Raw genomic sequence first — 25,898 nt, 5'->3', positions numbered from 1 at the left:
CTCCAAAATCGCTAAAAAAAAAAAAAAAAAAGAATTTCAAATGTTCTCATCATGAAGAAACAACAAATATTGAAGTGCTAGAGATGTTAATTAGCCTGACTAAATCATTCCATAGTGCCATGTTTTGAAACATCACATTATATCCCATATACACAATTATTATTGGTCCATTAAAAATAAAACAACATAAAAAAGAAAAAAAGTAACTAGGAGATGTGTACAAGAGTTAGTAAATCATTGTAATTAAAGATATGAGTGTGAGAAAAATGAATTAAACTGTGAATATGACAGTTTCAGAACCCTAGGCTTTACCTAATAATATTATGGATTGTGAGAGAGTCAAAGAAGTGAATCCTATGCCCGTGCATATTGACCTTAATTATATTTCCTTCAGCTACAATGGAACAAAAAACTTACAGAACAAACAGTAAACAGGTTAATATTGTAGTTAAGGTGTCAGAGCAAGTCACTTCATTTTCTCTGATATTAGTCTTTAAGTTAATAATTTTATATGATTTATATGATAATATTAAAATCATTAATTGCTTATGTCAGTCCTTCTAGTCTCTTTAGGGAGAAAAAAGTGCTTAGAAATAGGCATTTACATTGCATATTTCAAAAAAGCTGGGCTCAAAAAATTCCTAAACTGAAAGCAAGTTTTACTTCATTATAGAAGACAATGACACTTCCATTCTTAGTGCCTTACATTGGACCAACATAGCATGCAAAAACTGTGCACTATCTGTTGATAACTCTGAACACAAATTGAATCACTTACCAAAAAATTCTGGCATTATAAAACCTTAAAGGGGTATAAAACTTCACTATGTTTTCCTCTACTGGTCAAATAGACATTTAGTGAGATTAGTAAAAGGTCAGTGTTCCTAAAAAGTACACCCAAATGCATGGCCTAGAATCTTCCACAATAGAAATATTGCCAGAAACAGGAATCAAAAGAAAAAAATGCTACAACCCGGATATGTAAAAAACAGCTGGACCGTTTTAACTGTAAGCGCCAAGAATCTACTGCTGTTATGAAGGTTATTACTTACACAATAAAAATTTCCTCTTGTAATAGTGTGCAAAGGGGAAAAAAGAAATCATTTTGGTCTTCTAAAATGACAAAAATCTTAGCATCAATTTAAGCATTGACATGCCTTTCAAGAAATATTATTTATATTTCAGTGGATAGAAATTTGAACTGATAGAAGAACGATTTTGCTCAAGATGATCTGTGGTGCCAATAATGGTTTTTTATGAGTATCTCTTTATCACCCAATGCTATCTTAATTGCAGATTCAAAATTTCAGATTAAAAATTTCATCAATACATCAAACTATGCTAAAATAAAAGCTGATTTTAGCTAGTAAAATGAAATAGATTTGCGTAGAATTTGTTATACATCTTCTCTCATCATAGGAGTGTTTAGCTTAATTGCCTAGAAAATTATTTGTACTTATTACTTAAATTTCTATAGGATTTTATGTGCCACATCATGAAGTACAGCATTCCTTTATGTAGTTATGAGAAAACTTGAATTTCACAGTCCTCTTAAGAAAATTGCTCAAGAAACCTGGTATGCTGTTTGCAGTAGGCTCAAGTCTACGTGTATACCAGGGTCCACGATTATAAGAAATCACAACATTAGGAGGAGGGAAATGTATTTGTACTATATTGTGTCAGATGCCTAAATAACTTGCTGGTCTTGATTTGATCCTCTTAAAAATTGGGACAATATTACAATTGGGCTTATGTCCACTTAAAGAAAACATTTAACTCTAGGATCAATGACCTTTTCAATAGATAGAAAAATAGCTTTATTTCAAAAACAAAACAGCCTAATATGGTAGCAGATGTTACAACAGAAGTGGTGTTCTGGAACTTAGTTGTGGGTTATCTCAGTAGGTGAAGTAAATGAAATCAATCCAAGCACAGATCAGGGGAGGCAGGTTTAGTTAATGATGACATTCAGAACACAGGCTGAGGAAGACAACTGCTGTAAGTGGTGAGTGAAACCACCAAAGTAAAATCACAGACACCTGGAAGAAGTAGGTCAGGCATGATTCGCTGATTTAGAGTCCTGGTTAATTCAGCACTTTGGACAGTTCCCAAAGACCTGTCTTCCTTGCAGGTACTTGGAGTACTTAACTTTTAGAGTGCCATACTTACTAATTTCATTCCACCTCTTGGCATCTCACCTTTACCTGCAGGTGACCTTAAATCCAAGGGAATTATCTGCATTCATCCAAAGAGCTCTGTGGTCTGTGTTCACAGGAAGTCAACACCTTCAGTCCTAACATGAAGGTTCATAGTTTCTATGTTACTTGAGATTTTGTCAGACCCATCAGTAGGGCTTATTAATCAATAATGGACTATTAATAATCAATTTATTAACAATAAAATTCATCAACTAAATTTTAAACCTGATTCAATATGAAAAGGTGAGGATGAAATCATCCAAGTCATGGAAAAGAGTCCCTTTACCAACACTTTATGGTTACCATCATGGCCAAGTCCCCCAGGCAATTCACATGCAAGGCTACTCAGCAGATGTTCTATATCAAATTCAAATGAGGCATTCAGAAATGGGGGGGTGGAAGCAGAAGAAAGGCTTTAAGAATCAACTAAAACCCTGCCTACAGCCATGTGGCATAGCTATAGATGGTAACTAAAGCACATTAAGCCCTTCCTTGCAGGCTCCAGGAAGTAACAGAATTGCTCTTTTGGAACAAGGACTTTAAGTTAATTTCTTAAAAGGCTTAAGAGGCAGGACTACAAATCAGGACAATCTATCTGATTTCTAACCAAAGGACAAATTATGCTTTAGCCACATCTATCCACAAAGTTTAAAATGAGAATTAGCAATAATAAAAAGGCAAACACATAAAAATACTTTAAAAATAGACTTTTTCCTCATAACTATTTTTCAGATGAGTGTTTGCTATTCTAAAACCCAATGGTGAGGCTGAAGCATAGAAACACCATAAAACTGGTTTTCTCTATGATGAGCAGCTTAAACTAGACATTTTATAAAGGACTCTCTTGATCTTTGTGAATAGAAAAAACAAATTAAGTAGTTCCTAATATCCCTGACAATAAATGCACCAATTTTGGAAGCATTTCAGATGAGCAAGAAGAAACAGGGGTTATGGCTCTACCTCCAGTTACATTAGCAGTCTTGCTGCTCTGGTTTGTGGGTTAGATTCTGGGACCCCCTTTCAGTCTTATGGATCCCACATAGTTAACAGAAGGTCTGTAACCTTAAGGCTGAGAATAACTCAATTCCTTCTTATTTTCTTTGGTGTATTCACAGAATATCATAGATGAATTTTCTGGTCTGACCAAGAACTCTAAACAATACTGTGAAGGCATGAGACTGCAGTAGGTGAGGAGGAGGAAAGGGAGCAATGACCTAAACACTGCAGAAGGGAGAATGTGTAATTTAAATAAATGAGACTTTTTATTAAAGGAACCATTAATTGCTAGGTTTTTCAATATAAAAGTTCTCAGGTCTTTGTCCAGTTGAGTAGCACAGAATTCTGTATATCCTGAAAGTACCAACCATGCAAAAACACATTCCTTAGTTTTCCCTGACAAAACGAAAACAAAAAACAAAACTCCCAAAAAACACATTAAATGGTAGCCCTAGGTCTAGAGCTTATGACAAGTAGTGAAGAAATGCAGTAATTTTTATTGGGTGAATTTTGCTAGTTCCTCAGCTGTAGTTACAGGAAAATCTGAAGATCCTGAGGTTTAAGAAAATTCCCTAAGTGTTTACCCAGGTCATTATGTGACTTGAGAAAAGAGATTCTTATTAATCCATGTATACAATGTGTATTTGTAAGCAATGGTATTGATACAATTGTCAAAGTCTTATATGGAAGTCAGCCTCACTCTCCAATAATCAACTCTATGCACAGTAGGCCAATTAAGTTGGCATCAAAACCAGCAAACTAAAGTGCCAGTACTGAAAAGGTGTCTGAAGAAGATTCAGAGTAACCCATTCTGGCTCACAAAACTTCGTTATGTTCATACAGTTTCAGGATATTACTTTCAAAAGTGAATTGGAACCTAAAGTTTAGCTGTATTTTAAAATACTATATTAAATGTCACGAGATCTAGTGTATCATGAGAACAATGGAAATTTACCATTAACATTTGACATAATTTTTCAGCTTATATAAAATCAGTTTACAAAGTCTTTATTTTTATAAACAAAAAGTCATTGTTAATCACGCCACTTTTTTAATGATCTGATATGTTAAGCCATTGGTTCGTTCTTACATAAGTGATATTTAAATAAGGTTGTAAAGTATAATACATTATTATTAAAAGGTGTGCAAACTAATGAATGTTACTAAATAATGTCACAAAGCCCATGGGAAATTATTCTGTAAAATGTATTATTTAACATCTTTGATAAAGTTATTTTCTATGATTTACAGTTTTTTTCATATATAGTTTAAGGCAGCTTTATATTATTAACACAATTTCTTTATTTAAAATGTTTTCAATAAATCTCTACTATCTTTTATTTTTGACAATATGAAGAAGGTACAGCACTAATGCATAAAACCGTTTCCTTTTCCTGGGTATTTTTGCCTATTTCCTGTAAATGTGGCAAGAAGCAATTAAACATCTCAGTCACAATTTAGGCAAATGTCTCCGCCTAGATTGCCTTATAAATGCTAATGGAAGAGATATTAATACTTTTAACAACTTCAAAATACTGAGTTCTTGAATAACTACAGTTCACTAAACTAAGAACAGTCATGCATTGTGTAACGACATTTTGGTCACCGACAGACCACATATATCATGGTGGTCCCATAAACTTGTAATGGAGCTGAAAAATTCTTATTGCCCAGTGACATTGCAGCCCTTGTAATATCATAGTGCAATGCATTACTCATTTGTGTTTGTGGATGTTAGTATAACAAAACCTACCATTCTACCAATTATATAAAAGTACAGCAACCTCACTAGCATCTGTTGTTTTTTGACATTCCAATAATAGCCATTCTGACATGTGAGATGGTATCTCATTGTGGTTTTGATTTGCATTTCTTTAATGATCAGTGATGTTGAGCTTTTTTTCATATGTTTGTTGGCCACATGTATGTCTTTTGAAGTGTCTGTTCATGTCATTTGCCCACTTTTTAATGCAGTTATTTTTTTCTTGTAAAATTTTTTAAGTTCCTTGTAGACTCAATATTAGATCTTTGTCTGACAGATTGCGAAATTTTCTCCCATTCTGTAGGTTGTCTGTTCACTCTGATGATAGCTTCTTTGGCTGTGCAGAAGCTATTTAGTTTAATTAGATCCCATTTGTCAATTTTCGCTTTTGTTGCAATTGCTTTTGGTGTTTTCATCACGAAACATTTACCCATGCCTATATCCTGAATGGTTAATGAAAGGCTGGATAAAGAAAATGTGGTACATATATACCATGGAATACTATGCAGCCATAAAAAGAAATGAGAGCATGTCCTTTGCAGGGACATGGATGGAGTTGGAAGCCATTGTCCTCAGAAAACTAACGCAGGAACAGAAAACCCAACACTGCATGTTCTCACTTAGAAGTGGGAGTTGGTTGATGAGAACACACGGATATAGGGGAGAACAACACACACTGGGGGCCTTTTGGGTGGGTGCTGAGAAGGGGGAGAGCATCAGAAAGAACAGCTAATGGATGCTGGGCTTAATATGTAAGTGACGGGATGATTTGTGCAGCAAACCACTATGGCACGTATTTACCTATGTAACTTAAAAGTTGAAGAAGAAAAAAAGTATAGCACATACGGTTTCGTATAGCATGTAATACTTGATAATGATAATAAATGACTATATTACTGGCTTAGATAATTACTGTATTTTACTTTTTATTGTTATTTTAGAAGTGTATTGCTTCTACTTATTAAAAAACGTAAACTGTTAAACGGCCTCGGGCAGGTTCTTAGGAGGTATTCCAGAAGAAGGCTTTGTTATCATAGGAGATGACAGCTCCATGCCTGTTATTGCCCCTGAAGACCTTCCAGTGGGACAAGATGTGAAGGTGGAAGACAGTGATACTGATGATCCTGACCCTGTGTAGGCCTAGGCTAATGTGTGTGGTTGTGTCTTATTTTTTAACAAAAAAGTTTAAAAAGTTAAAACAATTTTGTTTGAACATTTTAATTAAATGGATTTATTTAAAAAGACTATAAAATTTGACATCAAGAGAGATAAAAAAGACCCATAAGATTTAAATTGACAAATATAAAAATGATTGGCTACAATGTAAAAATACATTTCCCAGCCCCCAGACAAAACATAATTTAAGTATAGTAATTATAAAATTAAAACAATTTTAAATAGAAAAAAGCTTATAGAAAAAGGATACAAAGAAAGAAAAAATCTTTTTGTACAGCTGTACAATGTGTTTGTGTTTTAAATCCAGTGTGATTACAAAAGAGTCAAAAAGTTAAAAAAAAATGGAAAAGTTTATAAAGTAAAAAGTTACAGTAAGCTAAGTTTATTATTGAAGAAAAAATAGTTTTAAGTACATTTAATATAGCGTAAGTGTACAATGCTTATAAAGTCTGCAGTAGTATGTAGTAATTTCCTAGGCCTTCACATTCACTCATCACTCAGTCACTCATGGACTCACCCACTAATGGACTCACCCAGAGCAACTTACAGTCCTGCAAGCTCCATTCATGGTAAGTACCTTATATAGCTATACTGTTTTAATCTTTTATATCATATTTTTAACTTAACCTTTTCTATGATTAAGTATGTTTAGATAAACAAATCCTTACCATTGGGTTACAATTACCTACGTATTCAGTAAGGTAACATGCCACACAGGTTAGTAGCCTGGAAATAACAGATTAGAGTACATAGCCTAGAATGTATCAGGCTGTAGCATCTAGGTTTGTGTAGGTACACTCTATGATATTCACTCAGTGACGAAATAGCCTAACCATGTGTTTCTCAGAAGTATCCCTTTCATTAAGAGACATATGACTATAAATCGAGGAGAAAGTAGAGGGCCCAACTGTTAACGTAGCAAACCCAGCTTATTTGATGACGTTTGGTGAACTTTGCATGTATGATAGGCTAAGCAGCAAAGTATATATCATGAATTTTGTTTTTAATATCACTATTAGTTGCAGTTTGATAAAACTAATCTTTGAACTTAATAATAGCATCTGTACATATACTTTGTAACTGTGAAGTAGGAATGAAAAATTATTTTCTACTTTTTTAGTTATAATTTCGTTATATATACACACAGATACATACTTTCATTAGATATAAACTAGATGCATATAAATGTTACCCAAATTGATAAATGCAATCACATCAACATATTGTTACTTATTTGTATTTTTAATGCCATCATTCCACTTTTACAGATGAGACTACTAAGGTTTAGTGACATAAACTGTTACTTGATTTTTGTAGCAGATAAATAATGAAGCCTAGTTTGAAACAGAGATTTTGGCTTATGTTTTAGTGCTTCTTCCACTGAGGCATATTTCCTGCATTCAAGGTTTTGGTTTCATTTGCTCTTCACGTTTGATTTGGGTACACAAGGAGACTTCTATTGTGGTACAGCTTTGGAGTTCATTCACAGATCATATTTTTTTCTACCCCATAATTTTGCATAGGAAGAAACTGAAGGCAAGTGAGGTAGAGTAATTTGAGAAAGCTACACAGGGATAATGACAGGAATAGAATTCTAGCCCTTCCTTCTTTTAGATGACATCTTGAGATAAAGACATTTTATCTGAAAGATCACAGCTTAACCTCAGGAGACAAGCACAAGAATACTTCAATGGGTGTGTGTGTGTGTGTGTGTGTGTGTGTGTATATATATATATAAAATAGGTATATATATAATAGGTGTATATATATAAAATATAAAATATTTAAAAATATATATTTTTCTCCAGGCGTGTTAAAAGTACACTTAATTGAGACGTATTTTAACTTTTTAAGGATACATTTCTAAACTCATCTTATTAAAGCTCTCAAACCCAAAACAGCCCATTAGTAACCTGGTGTCCCAGTGCATTTCCATCGAATGAGAAAAATGTGATGCCAACAAGAAAGATTTCTCAGGAACGTTGTGCTTACCTTCATAAGTCCCACTTTCTAGGAGAGCACCACTTTTCTCCAATTCCATAAAATCTTCAACAGTGATGAAAATATAATCCACTCCAGGGACCTCACCCTCCTTATGTGGCCTTGTGGTGCCTGAATAAAGAAAAGTAAAAACAAAAGAAAGACGCTAAGTGATTTGTTGTTGAACTTTAGAAATACGAGCATACTTCTGAATATTCAGTGCCACTTGTTTGTACATCCTGCAAGTTGGCAGTCTGCATTTGTCCTTCTGTTTGTTTGGCAACAGAAAACAGCAGGGGGGTAAAGATTAAAGTAAATGTACAAAGCACTTTTCTTCATCAAGCTTATGAAGAGTTCATTGCCATGGGATATGGCTGCATATTATTTTTCAGTGAAAAATTCAGAACATTGTGCCCTTTTTGAAGAGGTGGTTTGGATATTGAGCCAGTAGTCTGCTAGTTCAGGAATTTATATATTTCACTCCATGAATGAACCTCTATTGTCCTGCAGACTGCTGTGCTATGACATAAAATACAATGGAAAGTAGCGATCTTAGGAAAATGTCAATTTATCTTTTTATTTTCATAATCTGCTTTCTTTTGGAAGGACTGTTTGTTGGTTTTCATTTGTTAAGTTTGCACCCAGAGCCATTTTTATTTGATCTAAAGGTTCACAAAACCTTTACTATCATTTAAAATTAAATAATTAGAATTGTGTAATAATTAAATTGCAGTAGTAATTGTGATGCTGGGAATACAGTATCTAATTTGACAGGAGAAAACTTTCTCTGACTCCATCACACAGGCTCTCCCTTATGCAGCCTTCCTTCTCTCATTACTGCCTCTAATTCTGACTGAAGTGACTCCCTACTACCAAGGGTTACTGCATGGGACCACTGTTCCTGACTCCTCCGTCACCCATAGAGGGAATGGAGCTATGAGGGCCAAGGTGGCAGGAGTATCAGCTACTCAGATTGTAGCTCAGTCCAGCTCTCCTGAAGAACACAGCCTTCCAGGCATGCTGTCTAGTTTGTGAGGCAAGAGCAGAAACAGAGACATATTCAAGGCTGCAGGTTTGTTTCCAGGTAATACTTCCTTCCCTGAATAAGCCCTAAGCTTCTTCCTTTTTCTATGCCACCTACATAGGCGTTTTGCATGGTCAGATTGGAATTTACATAATGCATACATGCAAAGAAGTATGCAGAAATATACAGAAGCCAGATATATAAGGTAGCACATTGGCAGGCTTCATATATATAGACTCCCCCATATTGTCTATATGCTAAAAAAGTATTTTAAATCCTTAAATTTTATTTTTGTTCTCTGCATTTGAAATCTTTATCAACTAGGTCATGAAAATAGCCAGTCAGTTCTCCTTTTGGTCTATTAGAATCAAATCTGGACTGCAACTGAGAAGCAGAAGCTAATGTCAGAATGTACAATATGCCAGGGAAATTTGATTTTGGATAAAAATGAATAATTCCTATTGAAAACATTTTTTAAGATTTGAAGTTATTATTTTCTAAAATCAAGTTTTATAACTCGTCTTTGGGAGTTGCAAAACAATTTTTTTCCATAATTATGTTTAATGACTTTCCTTGAATTGGTTATTTTGTTTAACTGAGTCACATTTTGCAATATTTTCCTGCTGCTTTTATGCTATAAAATACAAACTACCTACATCTAGTATGCATAATATCGTCAAATTAATGTTTCCATGAGAACCTTAACTTTCAATATTCTGACTTTTATGTGCTTAACCCTTGTGAATTAAAAGTGCATTAACATGGTTTTTGGCAATCAATTTGTTTTTCTGTTTATTTAGAACATACTCCAATCATTAAGAAAAAAATCACATAACAAAGACTCAATTTTCCTTACTAATTTATCTGCATATTTCAGAAGCTGCACACTTTAACTGCTTGCAGTATGGTAATGCATTCCTAGCACCAGGTGAGCACCAGGATCACATGATTGAGGGCAATTTCCAGGGCTGCTGACTTGTTTGGAGTAACATAGCTGTACCAAATTTTAGTGAACATTTGTAGTTGTGCTCTTCTTGGGAGGCCCATCAGTACTTTCGGTTCACTAAGTGGCTTTCCATCTCCATCTTGCACTTCAGACCTCTGTGATTGAATTCTTCCTTCTGGGATAGGCAACATCAGTGAGTATCACCTATTGCTATTGACCCAACTGATGCTGGCTGCCTACTTGGACTGGCAGTTCACCTACCTCATTGTGGCTTGAAGTTCTGCTCTACAATCTCAAATGCTGCAACCTCCATCTTTGACATCAGTCTCTGATCCTTTTTTCCTATTCTGTTCTTCTTTCTAATTATGATCTCTAGTCCCTGATCTCTTGTAATTTCCCTGATGTTCCCCAAATCTGGCTTTACTTGCCTCCCTAACTACTAAAGGACTACGAAAAAACCAGAATCTCTTCCTTCCTTTAGTTCACCTTCATGATTCCCCCATTCATAATTAACCCCCATGTTCACTGTTGGTTATTTCATTATTGACAGCAGTTGCTATAAAAAAACAAACTTTCTCTGACAAAGTACTCCACAAATTCAGATTACTTAATGTCAGTTTGATCCTCCTGATGCTTGGTAATTCTTTTATGTGTGTCTTCTTGTCTCTCTCTTATATTCCCAACATTTTCTAATATTCAACTGCTTTGACGTTTTACAGAAGATATGAGCTCATTCTTTCTTGGCAAAGTAAGAGACAATCTGAAATCAAATTTCCTAAAGTTTCCTAATTTTTCTTATCTGCATTACTCTCGTATTTTTCCTTCAAAATTAAGCCTTTATTGGAATTATCATCCATCTTGCTAAGACAAATTTCTTTTCCTTTGCTTTTAGAATTATATATTTTAAATTAAATAATTTAAATTAAATAAAATATTTTATTTGTCAAAGTTGCATATACAGATATTTTAAGTCTTCAAACACTTCTATAAGACTTGTTATTTTTAAAAAGCAGACCCTCATTATCACCACCCAGCCCCTGGAAGCCCTTTGTTTTTATCCAGAGAAAAATACACTGATTTTAGCTGATTAATTTGTTTAACCCCCAAATCTCTAAATACTTTAAGATGCCTCTTGATTTTTTACTTTAGTAATTTTTTCTTGATTTTAAAGAAAATGAGAGTTTAACTCTTTTTTTGCCTATAATTCTAACCCCACTGCACATACCACTTCCTGCTTTTCTTCCATTCTTTTAATGGAACAATCTTGTGTTTAGATTAGTGTTAAGTGTTTACATTAATAATTCTATGTAAATCTATTCCCAGCTGAAACTTGTGGTGTACTGACTGTTTGTGTGTAACTTTTTTTTTTTTTTTTTTTTTTTGAGACGGAGTCTTGCTCTGTTGCCCAGACTGAGAATGCAGTGGCACAATCACGGCTCACTGCAACTTCTGCCTCCAGGGTTCAAGCGATTCTCCCGCCTCAGCCTCTTGAGTAGCTGTGACTACAGGTGTGTGCCACCACACCTGGCTAATTTTTGTAGTTTTAATAGAGACCGGGTTTCACCGTGTTGGCCAGGCTGGTCTCAATCTCCTGACCTTGTGATTCCCCTACCTCAGCCTCCCAAAGTGCTGTGATTACAGGCATGAGCCACTGCGCCCGGCCGTGTGTAACTTTTTGATTACTCTAGATGTAATATGTTTTCATTTCCATTTTCCATTCATTAATCATTAAATAAACTCTCTCCTTGAGAGATAAATCTCCTCTCAAAATTCACAAATACATTTTATATTTTATCAAGTTTATCCTCTTGAAGAAATCTTTCCTGGAGGCTTCTGACATGCTCCAGTCTGGACTGTCAGCTGCCATCCAGGGATCATCCTTTGCCATCATCCTGGGGAGTCACTTTGCCTCTGTCTTGTGCAGTTTCTCCTCTTCCCTAGACCCCATGTCTATTTTTGTGGTCTACATCCTCATGGTGGCAGAGCACATCTGTTGGAAGCTTCCTGTCGAAGGTTGCATGGAAGCTACATTGTTTGAGATTTTGCAAGCCTGAAAATGTCTTTATTCCATCCTCACTAGTGGCAAATCTGACAGCATTTCAGGAAAATGTAATCATGAAAATGTATTTCTTCATCTTGCTGCCCTGTTCATGCCACCACCATTCTTCTAGTTGTGCTGGTTTGAAACTTGCACCTCAGAGTCACCTACCTTTGAGTCCTCCCTCACTCCTTTATCCCACCTCCAAATATTTGGCAAGTTCTATGTCCCATATCTCCACAACATCATCCTTCCCGTCTATACTGTCTCTGATCCCAGCACCGCCCTCCTGGACCAGGCGGTGTCTCTGTCACTGGTGTGCCTGCCTCCCTCTTTAGTTCATCGCTGTGTCTTCCTGATGAGCCCTGGTGAAGCACCAGGCGGATCACATTCCCTCTCTAAAGGCTTATCTACCCAATCTATGGTCAAGAGAGTGGGTTGAAAATGGGAGGCAGAGAAAGATACTGAGAGTCAAGAAGAAACAGAGAATGCCATGATTCTATTATTTACAATAAAACACAACTCTCATGGTATGCCAGCTTGTGGCGTTTCTTTACATGGGCTTGCCTTGATGGAACATGTGAGGAGACATAACATAAGAATTTTCTGTTTATGTAATACCCTCCTTTCTGGCTTGTCATGTGTCATTCTGCTTTCTCTTTAACCTAAAATTTCCACCATTAGAATTACTCTTTGGTTCAGATGAAGAAGAAACTACCTTTAAAATGTATGATGTTTTGAAAGTAAGCTGCCTGTGCTTTTTGGGACTCAGCCACTTGTTATCAGTATTACCTTGAGCAAGGTTCTCCACCTCTGTAAACTCTAGTTTTCTTATCTGTAAAATGGGAACAATAGTAGTAGCATCTTCATAGGGCTAATGTGAGGAACAAATGGGATAAATCATACAACATACTTAAGACAATGTTTGGCACATTTTAAATACTCAACAAGAATTATTATATGTTAAGTACTATTGCCTGGAAGAGCAGAAATGATTTTTTTAATGAAGTATTGCCATAAACATTAACTGAGCACTTACTGTGTGCCAAACACTATTCTAGATGCTTGAGCTGTATCTCTGAATAACACAGACTAAGATTCCTGCCTTCATGGAACTAATATTTTAATAGGGAGAGGCAGATAATAAATAAAAAATAAAAAGTTATATAGTATGCTATGAAGGGTTAAATCTTATTAATTGACCATAAATCAGATTGTTAGAACGTATGCACAATTTAGTGGGTCAAATACTGAGATTTCTGTTAGCTTAGACAGTATGGAGAAAAGGGTGGAGGAGAAGAGACTGTGAGAAAAAGACCCGAAGGGGAGCAGAGACCCACAATACTTGTAGGCTGTACACTACCCAGGTGAGTGTTAGCTAAGTGGGAGACTGCTGGAAGTCAACAGGGGATCCAGAAAGAGCCTGGTTATATTTTAGAAAGAATCACTACATCCTTAAAGAGAAATTTCACTTATTTCACATATTGCTTGGATTAGCTTAGGTCATTTGGCTTAACATCTTTGTGCCTGATACAGGTATTTTTGAACTATCAAAATCATTTTCAAAGGATAAACATGGCAGTGCATGGTAGGTTCCAATGACTGGTGTATGTGCACACACAGACACTTACATGTCAACCCACATTTTTAAAAGAAGAAAATGACGAGGTTGTGGGAAAAAGGAACACTTACACACTGTTATTAGAGTGTAAATTAGTTCAGCCATTGTGGAAAGCAGTATGACAATTCCTCAAAGAGCTAAAAACGGAACTACCATTCAACCCAGCAATCCCATTACTGGGTATATACCCAGAGGAATATAAATCATTCTACCGTAAAGACACGTGCACACGAATGTTCACTGCAGCAGTATTCACAATAACAAAGACGTGGAATCAACCTGTATGTTCTTCAGTGACAGATTGGATAAAGAAACATGGTAGATATACACCATGGAATACGATGCAATTGTAAAATGAACGAGAGCATGTATTTTATGGGAACATGGATGGAGCCGGAGGCTATTACCCTTAGCAAACTAATGTACGAACAGAAAATCAAATACTGCATGTTCTCACTTATAAGTGGCAGCTAAGTGGTGAGAACATAGGAACACAAAGTAGGAAACAACAGACACTGGGGTCTACTTGAGGGTGGAAGGTGGAAGGAGGGAGAGGAGCAAAAAAGATAACTATTGGGTACTGGGCTTAATACCTGGGTGAGGAAATAATTTGCACAGCAAACCCTCATGACATGAGTTTACCTTTGTCACAAATCTTCACATGTATTCCCAGAACCTAAAAGTTTTTTAAAAAAGAGAAAGAATGGCCGGGTGCGGTGGCTCACGCCTGTAATCCCAGCACTTTGGGAGGTCGAGGTGGGCGGATCACGAGGTCAGGAGATCAAGACTATCCTGGCTAACACGGTGAAACCACGTCTCGACTAAAAATACATAAAAATTAGCCCGGCGTGGTGGCGGGCGCCTGTAGTCCCAGCTACTCGGGAGGCTGAGGCAGGAGAATGGCGTGAACCCGGGAGGCGGAGCTTGCAATGAGCCCAGATCGGGCCACTGCACTCTAGCCTTGGCGTCAGAGCGAGACTCGGTCTCAAAAAAAGAAAGTGACAGAATGATGTGGTGTGATAAAATGGTGCGATAAAAAGGTTCTTAGATTAAAAATTGAGGACATCTACATTCCATTTTTGTTTTAATGTTTTACATATATGATTCTAGATAAAAACATTATTTAGTTCATCATCGATTTTCTTATGCACTGAGGTAAATAATAGACATAAAAGGGCATTATAAAAATAAAAGCATAAACACCATGCCAACAATATCTGCATTCCTTTTAAGGAATATTAATAGTTCTACTAAGAATACTACAATTTCACAAATATCATTTGTGGTATCTTACTTTTGGAATATATTATAATCAAAGCTTTAAATCACTCAACTTCATTCAGGCTAACACTTATAATAAAAAAAATTTATTCCTGAAGATACAAATTGCCTTTTTTACTGTTTGGGTATGAAAAAAACATGAGTCAAGATATAAATCCATTTTGTCTGATTACACACTAAGATGTAGTACACAATGGCTTGGTCGCTATTTACAAGGATCCTTTTGTCTTTTGTAGATAGACATGTAAAACAGCTAATGCCAATGGCCTAGGCTGCTAGAAGGTTTTTGCCATTTGCTGAGTCATTTGAAAAGTGTGAAAGTGCTCATAAAACCTGATTAGTAGGTCATTTAATTTTACCTGCAGGCGTAGCACCTACAACAAGAGTCAGAAAGCATTTTAGATCTATGTGTCTGGGAAGAAAGGATATTAGCTGGTGTTATGTCAATGGGCAAGGCAGTGGCTGAAGAAGGAGAAAGCAATTGGAAATCTATGAACACCTCTTTGGAAAGCAGTATGATTCTAAAAATAAGGAAAATATATGTGATATGAAATGAAGTGTTGTACAATGGTAATTTGCAGCTAAAGGTAATTAATATCTAGACTGGGGAAACAAATTTTTTGAAGTGGTTACTTACTTTTATGCTGAAATAATTACAGTTGCTTTTACAACTCAAAAGATGATGAATAGTTGACAGCAAAGCAAGACTCAACAGTAATACAAGTAATTATCCAGCACTAGAAATGGGGTGGAAGATGTGGAGAATAAAAGAGGGAATATAGATGATTCATCATATAGCTGAAGCTCACCTTCTTTTATTGCTCTTCTGTTTTGGTTGGGGCTTTCCTAAGTGGTGTATAGGAAAGTCCAAAATAAGTTTTATTATCCAAATTATAATTTACATACTTTATTCTTATTATTTATTCCAGACCACTCCTCCAAAGGAAAAATAAATAGAACTGAAAGAGAGAAAATGCTAAGTTGAGGCTTTGTTTCATCTTTTATTAATTAATTTCTTAAACAACAAAACAGCTTATTTATTAATTGCTAAATTAAGTACTGTATGAACAACACCTCCTTCATGGGGTAATGAAAGCATACAGTGCTTCTGCTCAAAAGACATGTCTAAACAAAATGCATTATCTCCCAAATGGTTAGCTTATTGATACACAGTGAAATCACATGGAGGCGACTTGTCATTTTGTTACCATGGCAACTGGGAGTGCCAATGGAATTTTTTTATTAACCTACTGTTTAAATGAAGGAACATTGCTCTTTTTGTCTTAGGAAGAAAAGGGCATTTGTGGTAAATATAATTCTAAAGCGTATTTCCCCTCAGCTTTCTGCTATTTCCTAGTTTGAGTAAAATACTTTTCTTCAAAAGAGTCACCAGCTTGACAGACAGTATTATTACTTAGATGATGGTTCAGTGCAGTCATCTATTGCGATCTATTCTGATATATTAAAAATTCCATAGTGCTTGCCGCATGGCAGGTACCCAATACATATTTGCTAAAGAAACAGACTTGGAATTAATCATTAAGTCAATGTATTCTAAGCAGATGGGTCATTGTGTGAGAATGTGAGAAACTGAATTCTGTTCTTACTCATATATTCTCCCTTTCTTCTTCCCGGTGTTTCTCAATTGCAAGCTGGAAAAAATAGATCTTGACAGCTAGGGTGACTTCCTCTGTATCTGACCTTTGCTTAACTAACTCTTAGATTCTTGAAGACACTTAAGTTGGTCAGTTACTCATCAGCAAGTAAGAACACAATCACCAGATTTGTGTGTGCTGCCAATAAAAACATACATCCGACAGATTCCTTTGGCCAATGCCTGTAATCAATTTTTACACAACCAGCTTAGGCCTTAGGTTTTATTATACTCATTTTCAATCATATAAAATCCCAAAGTATGGTTTTATACAAACATAGAGCTAAAGTAAGCAAAGCAAATAATATAGTTTGGGTCATTGAATTGTATGTGATAGACAGATTATAAAGTAATGTAGGCCTTACAGATTTCCTGTTAACTGATGGGGTGGATTGGTTTGAGGTAAAAAAAAAAAAAAAAAATTAAAACCTACAATTCAATGAAATAAATCACTTATTAAGTATAAAAATTATTAATAGCCTCAATAAAACACTATGCACATTTTATAAAATATTGAAGATTTGAAAAATCCATTTGTAAAATATTGGTAGTTAATTTGACTTATTTTCTTAACAGTGTGTTGCTCTTAACCTCAGTAATTATTTCAAAACTCTCTTCCCCTAAGATAACATGTTGTCAATTTTTGTTTAAAGCAGCACTGGCATATACTAACAATGTTAGGTATCTTCCAAAAACAGGCTTTTTTTTTTTTTGAAGAAGAAACCTCACTGACTATCTTGGATATAAAGGTTCAAAATAGTGCCCCATATAGCATCAATTACTGTTTTAAATTTTAACAGTTTGGATTGAGGCAGCATCGGACCCAAATTTGGTGTTTCTTAAAACATTGGCTGCATCAAGGCCTGGCGCTGTGGCTCACGCCTGTAATCCCAGCACTTTGGGAGGCCGAGGCGGGCGGATCACGAGGTCAGGAGATAGAGACCATCCTGGCCAACACGGTGAAACCCCGTCTCCACTAAAAATACAAAAAATTAGCTGGGCGTGGTGGCGGGCGCCTGTAGTCCCAGCTACTCGGGAGGCTGAGGCTGAGGCAGGAGAATGGCGTGAACCCGGGAGGCGGGGTTAACAGTGAGTCGAGATCGTGCCACTGCATTCCAGCCTGGGTGACAGAGCAAGACTCTGTCTCAAAAACAACAACAACAACAACAACAACAAAACAACAACAAAACAACAACAAAAAAACATAGGCTGCATCAGAACCATGTGGAGGACTTGTTAAAGCACAGATTGCTAGTTCTCACTCCCCAGAGTCTCTGAGTCACCCTGCTGGGGTGGGGCCTGAATATTTGCATTTCTAACAAGTTTTCAGGTGATGCCTCTGACACTGCGGGTCCAGAAACCATAATTGGAGAACCACTGCTCTAATTTCACTCATAGCTCAGGGAACCCAAAATAAAAACAGTGTTAAATTTCCTCATCAAATATAACTACAACAATCCATAAAGCATGCAGGTCATGACTTTGGCATTGGCCCTGGAGTACTCTATAGCCATGTACTGGATTCAGAGAAAACAAGCCATTCTTCATTTTCTGGTGCATAGATGAACAGAGTCACGAGCAGTATTTTTTATACTGAAGTGTTCTTTAGAAGTTAAATGAATTTGGGAAATAATGCATCTACCTTTATTTATGCGTCTTTATAAATATCTTTATTATTTGAAGTAATATAAATTATTTTGGCTCTATCTGTGCAACCATATGGCTGATATTGGGAAAGACATAGGAGCTTGAATATAGCTCACCAGCAGTGATACATGATAATATGTTAAGAAAAAATAAGCATCTAATGCAGAAGATCTCTCACATGAAGAAAAACTATGGTGGATGTCAAAAAATAGATGACAAATGAAAAATCTGTAGATCTCCAAAAAGTAAGAAATAACAGCATTGCATTATTTTCATATACCAAGCTATCTGATTTGCTAAATGTTAAAATTACAGCTTGTTTACAACTATACTTATCAAATGAAATCAGGTGATAGGTAACATACACTTTGGAATTAGTACTCATAAAGCTCTCTGTTATAACAAATTATTTAGGCCACCATATCGTTTTATTAATTCCATAGTTTTATTTGCACAATTAGGTCCCTTGTGTAAACACTAGAGTAAATGAGGGGTAGATGTGAGAAATACCATTTAAAACTTGAACTCAGCCAGGTGTGGTGCCTCGCATCTGTAACCCTAGCACTTTGGGAGGCTAAGGAGTTTGAGACCAGCCTGGGCTACATACGGAGATCTCATCTCTACAAAATATTTAAAAATTAGCTTGGTGTAGTGGCACACCTCTTTAGTCCCAAGTGGAGGATTGATTACTTGAGCCCAGGAGGTCAAGGCTGCAGTGACTCAAGATCATGCCACTGCACTCAGCCTGGGTGACAGAACAAGACCCGGTTTCAAGAAAAAAATGAAAAGAAAAGAAAAAAAAAGCTGAACTCATCACCTGAACTAAAAAACCTGTCATACTAAGCAAGAAAGAAACACAGTGTCTGGGGTGATCACTTTTGAAGTTGATGTATATGCAATATATTTTCAATTTTAAGGCTTCTACAGTAAATGACCAGATTTAATTACCAACAGTACCAAGATTCCTTGACCACTGACATACAAGCACTGTACACTGAAGACAAACTAGGGCAAAGTGAATGATTTCATTTATTCATACATTTGAATCATCACTACATTGGTAATAAAAGATTTGTACCCTAAATCTTATCCATTCCTTCACACCAAAGTCCATCTCCTCTACCCAGCAGATTGCCAAAGAAACTTTGGTTGCATAAATTACTTTCTTCATGATATTTCCATCTTTACCTCACTTGTAGTCACAGTACAGAATTATTCACTACTCGAATGCAGAGACGTAAATGAAATGACTCACCCCAATAAAATCAGATTCCTTGATAGCTATAGTCTTGGCTTTTGATCCATTCTCACAATATATAGATATAACATACCTAACTAACTCCAGGACGGATGAACACTGCATTCTCACCAATAAAGTAGGGCAACCAACCATAATTCCAAGATTCTTGACTTGACTATTAATTTCCTGAATTTTTTAAGAGGCTAGAAGAAGACAAATGACCCTTTTGTTACCAATTAATTTATTTTTGAACTTTTGATTTTAATTCAATATTTAATTTAGATATGTTCTATATTTGGCATTCTATAGAATTAATAAAAGGAGGTTTTTGATTCCCTAATTTATTATTTAGTAGATAATGTTTCAAGATTACATATTGAGCTTAAGGAAAAGAAAGATCAGTGACTTTTTATAGAAATAATATATATTTAGTTTGAAGCTTTTATAGTCTCCTCATGTAAAATTAATCTGGGCCCAAACTAGACTGCGTGGATACCACCAGTCCTCTAAGCAATGCAGACACACTACTCAGTGACCTTCATTGCATGGAAGGTTTAGCGGATCATAACTTTATCATTTTATCACTATTAGAATCTTGCAATGACATTAACTTTTAGTATACCATATGTCCCTATGGCATCTATATTCTGAAATGCCCAAGGTAGATAGTAGAATACAGAGTCTACAGAGTATCAGAATATCCAGATGAAAGAAAGAGGGCAGTTAACTATTCAGGGATTTCAAAATATTGAAATGCTTTTCAGATTATATGGCATAAATCACATGTCTGAGTGATCAACTGTTTTTTATTGAGGCACTCAAGTACACACATGTCAAATTATCATGGAGGGAAGGAAGAAACAAGAGAGGGAGGAGGGAAATATTAATGAGTACCCACCAGGAGCTCTGGATGAGGTGCTTTTATTCTTGCTTAAAATCTTGAGTTAAAGAATGCCCTGTGCATCTGATTTATCTTATGTTCACGATACTAGCTATTATATTAGTTGATATTTTATCACACTAAATCTTATTACATAGTTGATGAAAAGCAGAACAAAAATTCACAACTCAGCTTCCTTACTTTAAAAAAATTACAGAATTGGGGATATTATAGCAGAAATATACTTGGCTATAGCTGACAGCCCCTTAATTCCAAAACCCATATCTGTGAGCATTCATTTGTAGAAAACATCTGTACATATTATAGGGAACAGGCAATTCTCCCCATTCAGGCCAGTGTGACTGTGGGCCAGCCACTAAATGTTGAGTGGCATGGCCTGGCTCCCCCTCAAGAAACTTAGGAAAAAAGAGAAAAGTGACTTGTTCAAATCAAATAATCAGCATTCTGATAAAAAAGAAAACATAAGTATCCAGATTTTCAGCCTGTAGATAACTACATGCCTCTGAAGGGATAAAAAAGCGGGGGTGCAGGAGGCGGACAGAATATGATTTCTGCCTTTTTTGAGACTTTAATATTCGACACACAACCAGCAGCCCCATGGCCTAGATCCACATGGTCTTTTAGGCATGAAGGGCAGCAGGACTCAGTTTCTATCCAATTGTCATAATCCCCAGAACACTGTGGTTTTAATCTCAGACTACTGTATTTCCTTCCTGATTGGGGAGCAAATTAAAAGTGATACAATATAAAGGAATGTGTATTGTGAACTGCCAAATAATCATTTGAGACTCCTGCTGGAAATTTTTACATAAACCTATCAGAATATAACTACCCTGTAATAAAAAAACAAAAAACAAAAAACAAACAACACTTGGCTCTACAGACTCTCAAATCACTGTTCATGAGAAATGCAATTCTCATCAGAGATTAAGGGAAGTTTTAGGAATTAAAAATATAAAAGAAAATTGTAAGGAAATTTTAAAAGAGAGCTGATTAAGGTACTTCTGGCATAAGAGATATTGAGTTAATAGTGAGTTATCAAAATAAATACTGGATTCTTCAGAGAAAATGTTTATAATTTTAGAATAATCTTTACCTCCTTTAGAGAGAGTAAGAAAACACACTAACTTGCCAGGACTAATAGAGACATTATACAAAACAGAGAGGTGAATACCAGTAGCATCAGCCCAGCAGCTGACTCAGCATCCTACCCCTCCCAGGGAACAAGTGGCTGGAGAGTTCATACCTGGTAGGGTGATGGTGCTCTGACTTTCAGACTCAAAAGTATTAAGTATCGCTGTCTAAAAGAAGGGGTAGAGCATCTGGTATTTGAAAAAACTAGAAAGGCTGAGGCTGGCCAAACTAGGCTATGGGGCATTAGTGAATCCATGTTAGAATAAAAAATGTGCATGATATAGTTCGGCTGTGTCCCCACCCAAATCTCATCTTGAATTGTCGTTCCCATAATCCCTGCATGTCATGGGAGGGAACAGGTGGAGATAATTCAATCACAAGGGCAGTTTCTCCCATCCTGTTATTGTGATGATGAGTTCTCATGAGATCTGATGGTTTTATAAGATGCTTCCCTGTTTGCTGGTCACTCATTATTCTCCTTGCTGCCACCATGTGAAGAAGGACATGTTTGCTTCCCCTTCTGCCATGATTGTAAGTTTCCTGAGGCCTCCCGAGCCCTGCAGAACTGTGAGTCAATTAAACCTCTTTTCTTTATAAATTATACAGTCTTGGGTATGTTTTTATAGCAGTGTGAGAATGGACTAATATAGTACATATGTTTAACCTCCTGGAAAAAGGCTAAATAGCTATTTATCTCCCCATTTAGATCCAAACTATTCCTTTGGATTAGAGTTCAGCAAATTTCTAAAAGAACTAGATAGTAAATATTCTAGGCTTTGCTGGCCATACTGTCTCTGTAATAGCTACTGTTATTAGAGATACAAGTGGACACATAATACATAAACAAATGAGCACAGCTGTGTTCCAACGAAACTATATTTACAAGGTGGTGGACAGATTTAACCCGTAAGAAGTCGTTTGCCCACCCCTCCATTAGGTTTTCGATGCTTTGTGTCTTCACGATCTTGTCTCCTAGATTTGTACTTGCAAATCAACAAGATGCAACTTCAGTGCCCGCATTTGAGTGCACTACCTCAAGAGAGAAAAATATGACCATTTCTGTTGGTGTGGCCAGTATTAAGTGTAACATTTCATGTGTCCGTTTTTTTTTAAACTTCTTCAAAACAACTAACCAGGTAGCTTTCTAATACACAGAAAAAAAATGGGGGAAAATATCTGTAGAAGGATCATAGATATTTGGTCTCTCAAGAAGCAAGAGAGGATTGTTCTTATGCAATCTTTGAAATAATATGAACAAGAAATTGCCAGGGGAAATACGTGTTTTGTGAGGCTGGATCAAGAGTGGAAACACATCTGTTTCTATAAGTGAAGGAGCTTCTCCTTCAGTATTGACTGAGGGCATTGCATTTTTTAGTGGTAAATAACAGTATCTCGTTGACCTTGCTTCCATTTTACGGTATAATTATATTAGCAAACCTTCTGTGTGCTAAGGAATTTACCAGACATTTCATACAGGGAAGAAACATGGAGCCTCTAAGTGCCCTGAATATTACATACAAATTTTATGCTGTTGTATCTGTAATAACCCATGTGTATGTTACATGGTCACCATAGAAATCAAGTTACTTACCATTTATTGGATAAAGCAGTATTCACAGTAATATTTTATATTTGACAGAAAATTTGTCATTACCTGACATAAAGATTAACAGTTATATGATAAAGTTGTATATGAACAACATGCATATACACATAGCTTTAAGTTTAGGACAATGGTTCAGTAAAATGAGCACAGCATATGAAAATAAGGCAAAGAAAAAGAACTATCTTAGGTTAAGCATTCCAAGATATTTGATTCTGTGTTGCATTGCAGCAAAATATTGAAAATTGATTCAACAGGAGAGAGCCCTCTAGCAAGACTACCTGCTAATTTTTAATATATTCAGTAATCATTTAGGAGCCTTCAATTTTTTCTTTTACAAATTTATCATTTGTCCAAATATATATGAAATGTTTCAGAATGACTATCAATCTAGTGGAAAAGAGAGAAAGACATGGCTGATGAATATGGCAAAGTAAGGAATTATATGAGAAATTTTTTTATGTATATAATATTCACAAGCACTAATACTTATTGAGTTCCGACCTTACATGAAGCATTGTACTCTGCTTTTTGCATCCATTATCTCTTTCATTTTTCTTAACAACTGGATACGGTAGGTGGCATTTTACTCTTTTTATACCTTGAGTAACTTGCCCAAGTGGCAGCACTAGGATTCAAACCTGGGCAGTCTGGCAGTACAGGCCAGGCTTCTAAGCAATGGTGCACTCCACCAACATCCACAAAATGTTCTAAAAAATTTTTGTTGTGGGAGACAGATGAGAGCAGCGGGTGGGAGTGTGGGTGTGCCTTGTGAATGGGATGTGGGCAGCCACTACTCAGCATTCAGATAGAATGTCTGCCAGGAAAGAATAATGAAACTGGGAATCAAATATCCTATGGCTATCCCAATTACTCTGATTTGATCATTACACATTGTATACACGTACCAAAATAACACAAGTACCTCTTATATACATACAACTATTACGTATCAATTTGAAAAATATATGGAGAAGCAGAGGGAAGTAAGATAGTCTCTAAACTGTTGCCAAGCTAGAGTAAGGATATTCAGAAAGATAACTAAGAAATGCCAAGAAAGTAGCTGGGGTGCACCAAGGATTGATATCTTTGGAAAGAAATGTCCAAACTTGTTGAATTAGGAAGCTACAAACATTTAAAAAGAAATACAAGTGCTCTGAGCAGATGAAAAAGTAGTGATTTTCTAAAAATAGAGAAATGATAAAATATTAATAATTAGGTAAGGCTCTAGTTTGCCAGGTCATATGTCCCCTTTACAAGTCACATAATAGAAATGACTTGTAGAAATTTCAACAAATATATATTTGATGCCTATAATGGCTGACAGACAAAAGTGAAATAAAATCTATTTCATCATCCTGGAGGACTCAAGTTATTAAGATACAGACAATTGCAGCCATCTGTATAACAATTATTTTGAGACAGTTCTCAAAATGATAAATATAAAATATATAGCTTAATCCCTTTAAAAGAGATGGTTTAAAGCAAAAGTAATAACAATATAGTGAATTAAAATATATGATCACAATGGCACAAGGAGTGGGGGATGGGAATGGTGGCATACTATTGTAAGATTCTTACCCTATATATGAAGTGATGTATCATTTGATGGCTGACTGGGATAAGTTAAAGATGTATAATATAAAGCCTACAGCAACATCTACACACACACCCCCACACAACTGAAAAACGGATAATCCATTTAAAAGAGCAAAACTCAACTATATGCTGCCTACAAAAAACTTACTTTAAATATAATAATGCAAAAAAAGTTAGAAGTAAAATAATTGAAAAAGCTATGCTATGCAATGATCAAATGAAATTTATAACATCAGAAAAAGTAGATTTTAGAGCAAAGAACATTAACAGTGATAAAGAAATTCATTTCAAAATAATAAAGGAGTCAATTCCTTAAAAGGAAAAAAAATACTGAATGTTTATGTATTTAATTAGAGATTCAAAATACATGAAGCAAATACATGGAGCTACAAAGAAAAATTGATAATTCCACAATTATACTGAGAGATTTCAACACTCCTCTTTTAATAATTGATAAAACAAGTAGACAGAAAATTAGTAAAGTTATAGACCTGAACCACACTATCTACCAAATTAACCTAATTGACATTTATAGAACACTTAACAATATACATTATTTTTAATTGCACATGAAAAATTTTATAAAGAAAGACCATATTCTCGGCAATAAAACAAGTTTCAATACCTTTATACAAGACGCATCATAAAAATTATGTTTTCTGACCACAATAAAATTAAATTAGAAAGCAATAACAGAAATATATCTGGAAAAGCCTTAGATATTTGGAAACTAACACACTTTCAAATAGCTCATGTGTCAAGGAAGAAATAAAAAGGTAATTACAAATCATTTTGAACTAACTAAAAACACAATATATCAAAATTAGTGGGATGTTACTAAAGCAAGAATTCAAGAGAAATATTTAACTCCAAATACTTATATTAGAAACGCAGAAAGGTCTCAAATCAATGACCTTGGAAACTGGTAAAAAGGAGAGCATATTAAACTCAAGAAGAAAGGGAATAATAAAAATCAGAGTAGAAATTTTTTAAATAAACAGAAAAAAATAAAATCAATATCTGGCTAAGAGAAAAATCAATAAAACTGATAAACCTCCAAGCTAGACTGATCTCAGAAAGAAGAGGGAATATACAAAT

General features: G+C 35.5%; 1 protein-coding gene across 4 annotated transcripts in view; it reads right to left on the bottom strand.

Moving 5' to 3' along the window:
* Positions 1–25,898, bottom strand: part of MAGI2 (membrane associated guanylate kinase, WW and PDZ domain containing 2) — a 1,485,052-nt gene that overhangs the window by 621,037 nt on the left and 838,117 nt on the right. For all 4 annotated transcript variants that reach the window (XM_054494395.2, XM_054494398.2, XM_054494397.2 and 1 more), the window contains exon 3: positions 8,125–8,244. In XM_054494395.2, the coding sequence (XP_054350370.1) occupies positions 8,125–8,244 (120 nt within the window). The remainder of the gene's footprint in view (positions 1–8,124; positions 8,245–25,898) is intronic.

This window comes from Pongo pygmaeus, chromosome 6, assembly GCF_028885625.2.
Source record: "Pongo pygmaeus isolate AG05252 chromosome 6, NHGRI_mPonPyg2-v2.0_pri, whole genome shotgun sequence".
NCBI classification, from domain to species: Eukaryota; Metazoa; Chordata; class Mammalia; order Primates; family Hominidae; genus Pongo; species Pongo pygmaeus.
This window is presented reverse-complemented; position numbering and strand designations above follow the sequence as displayed.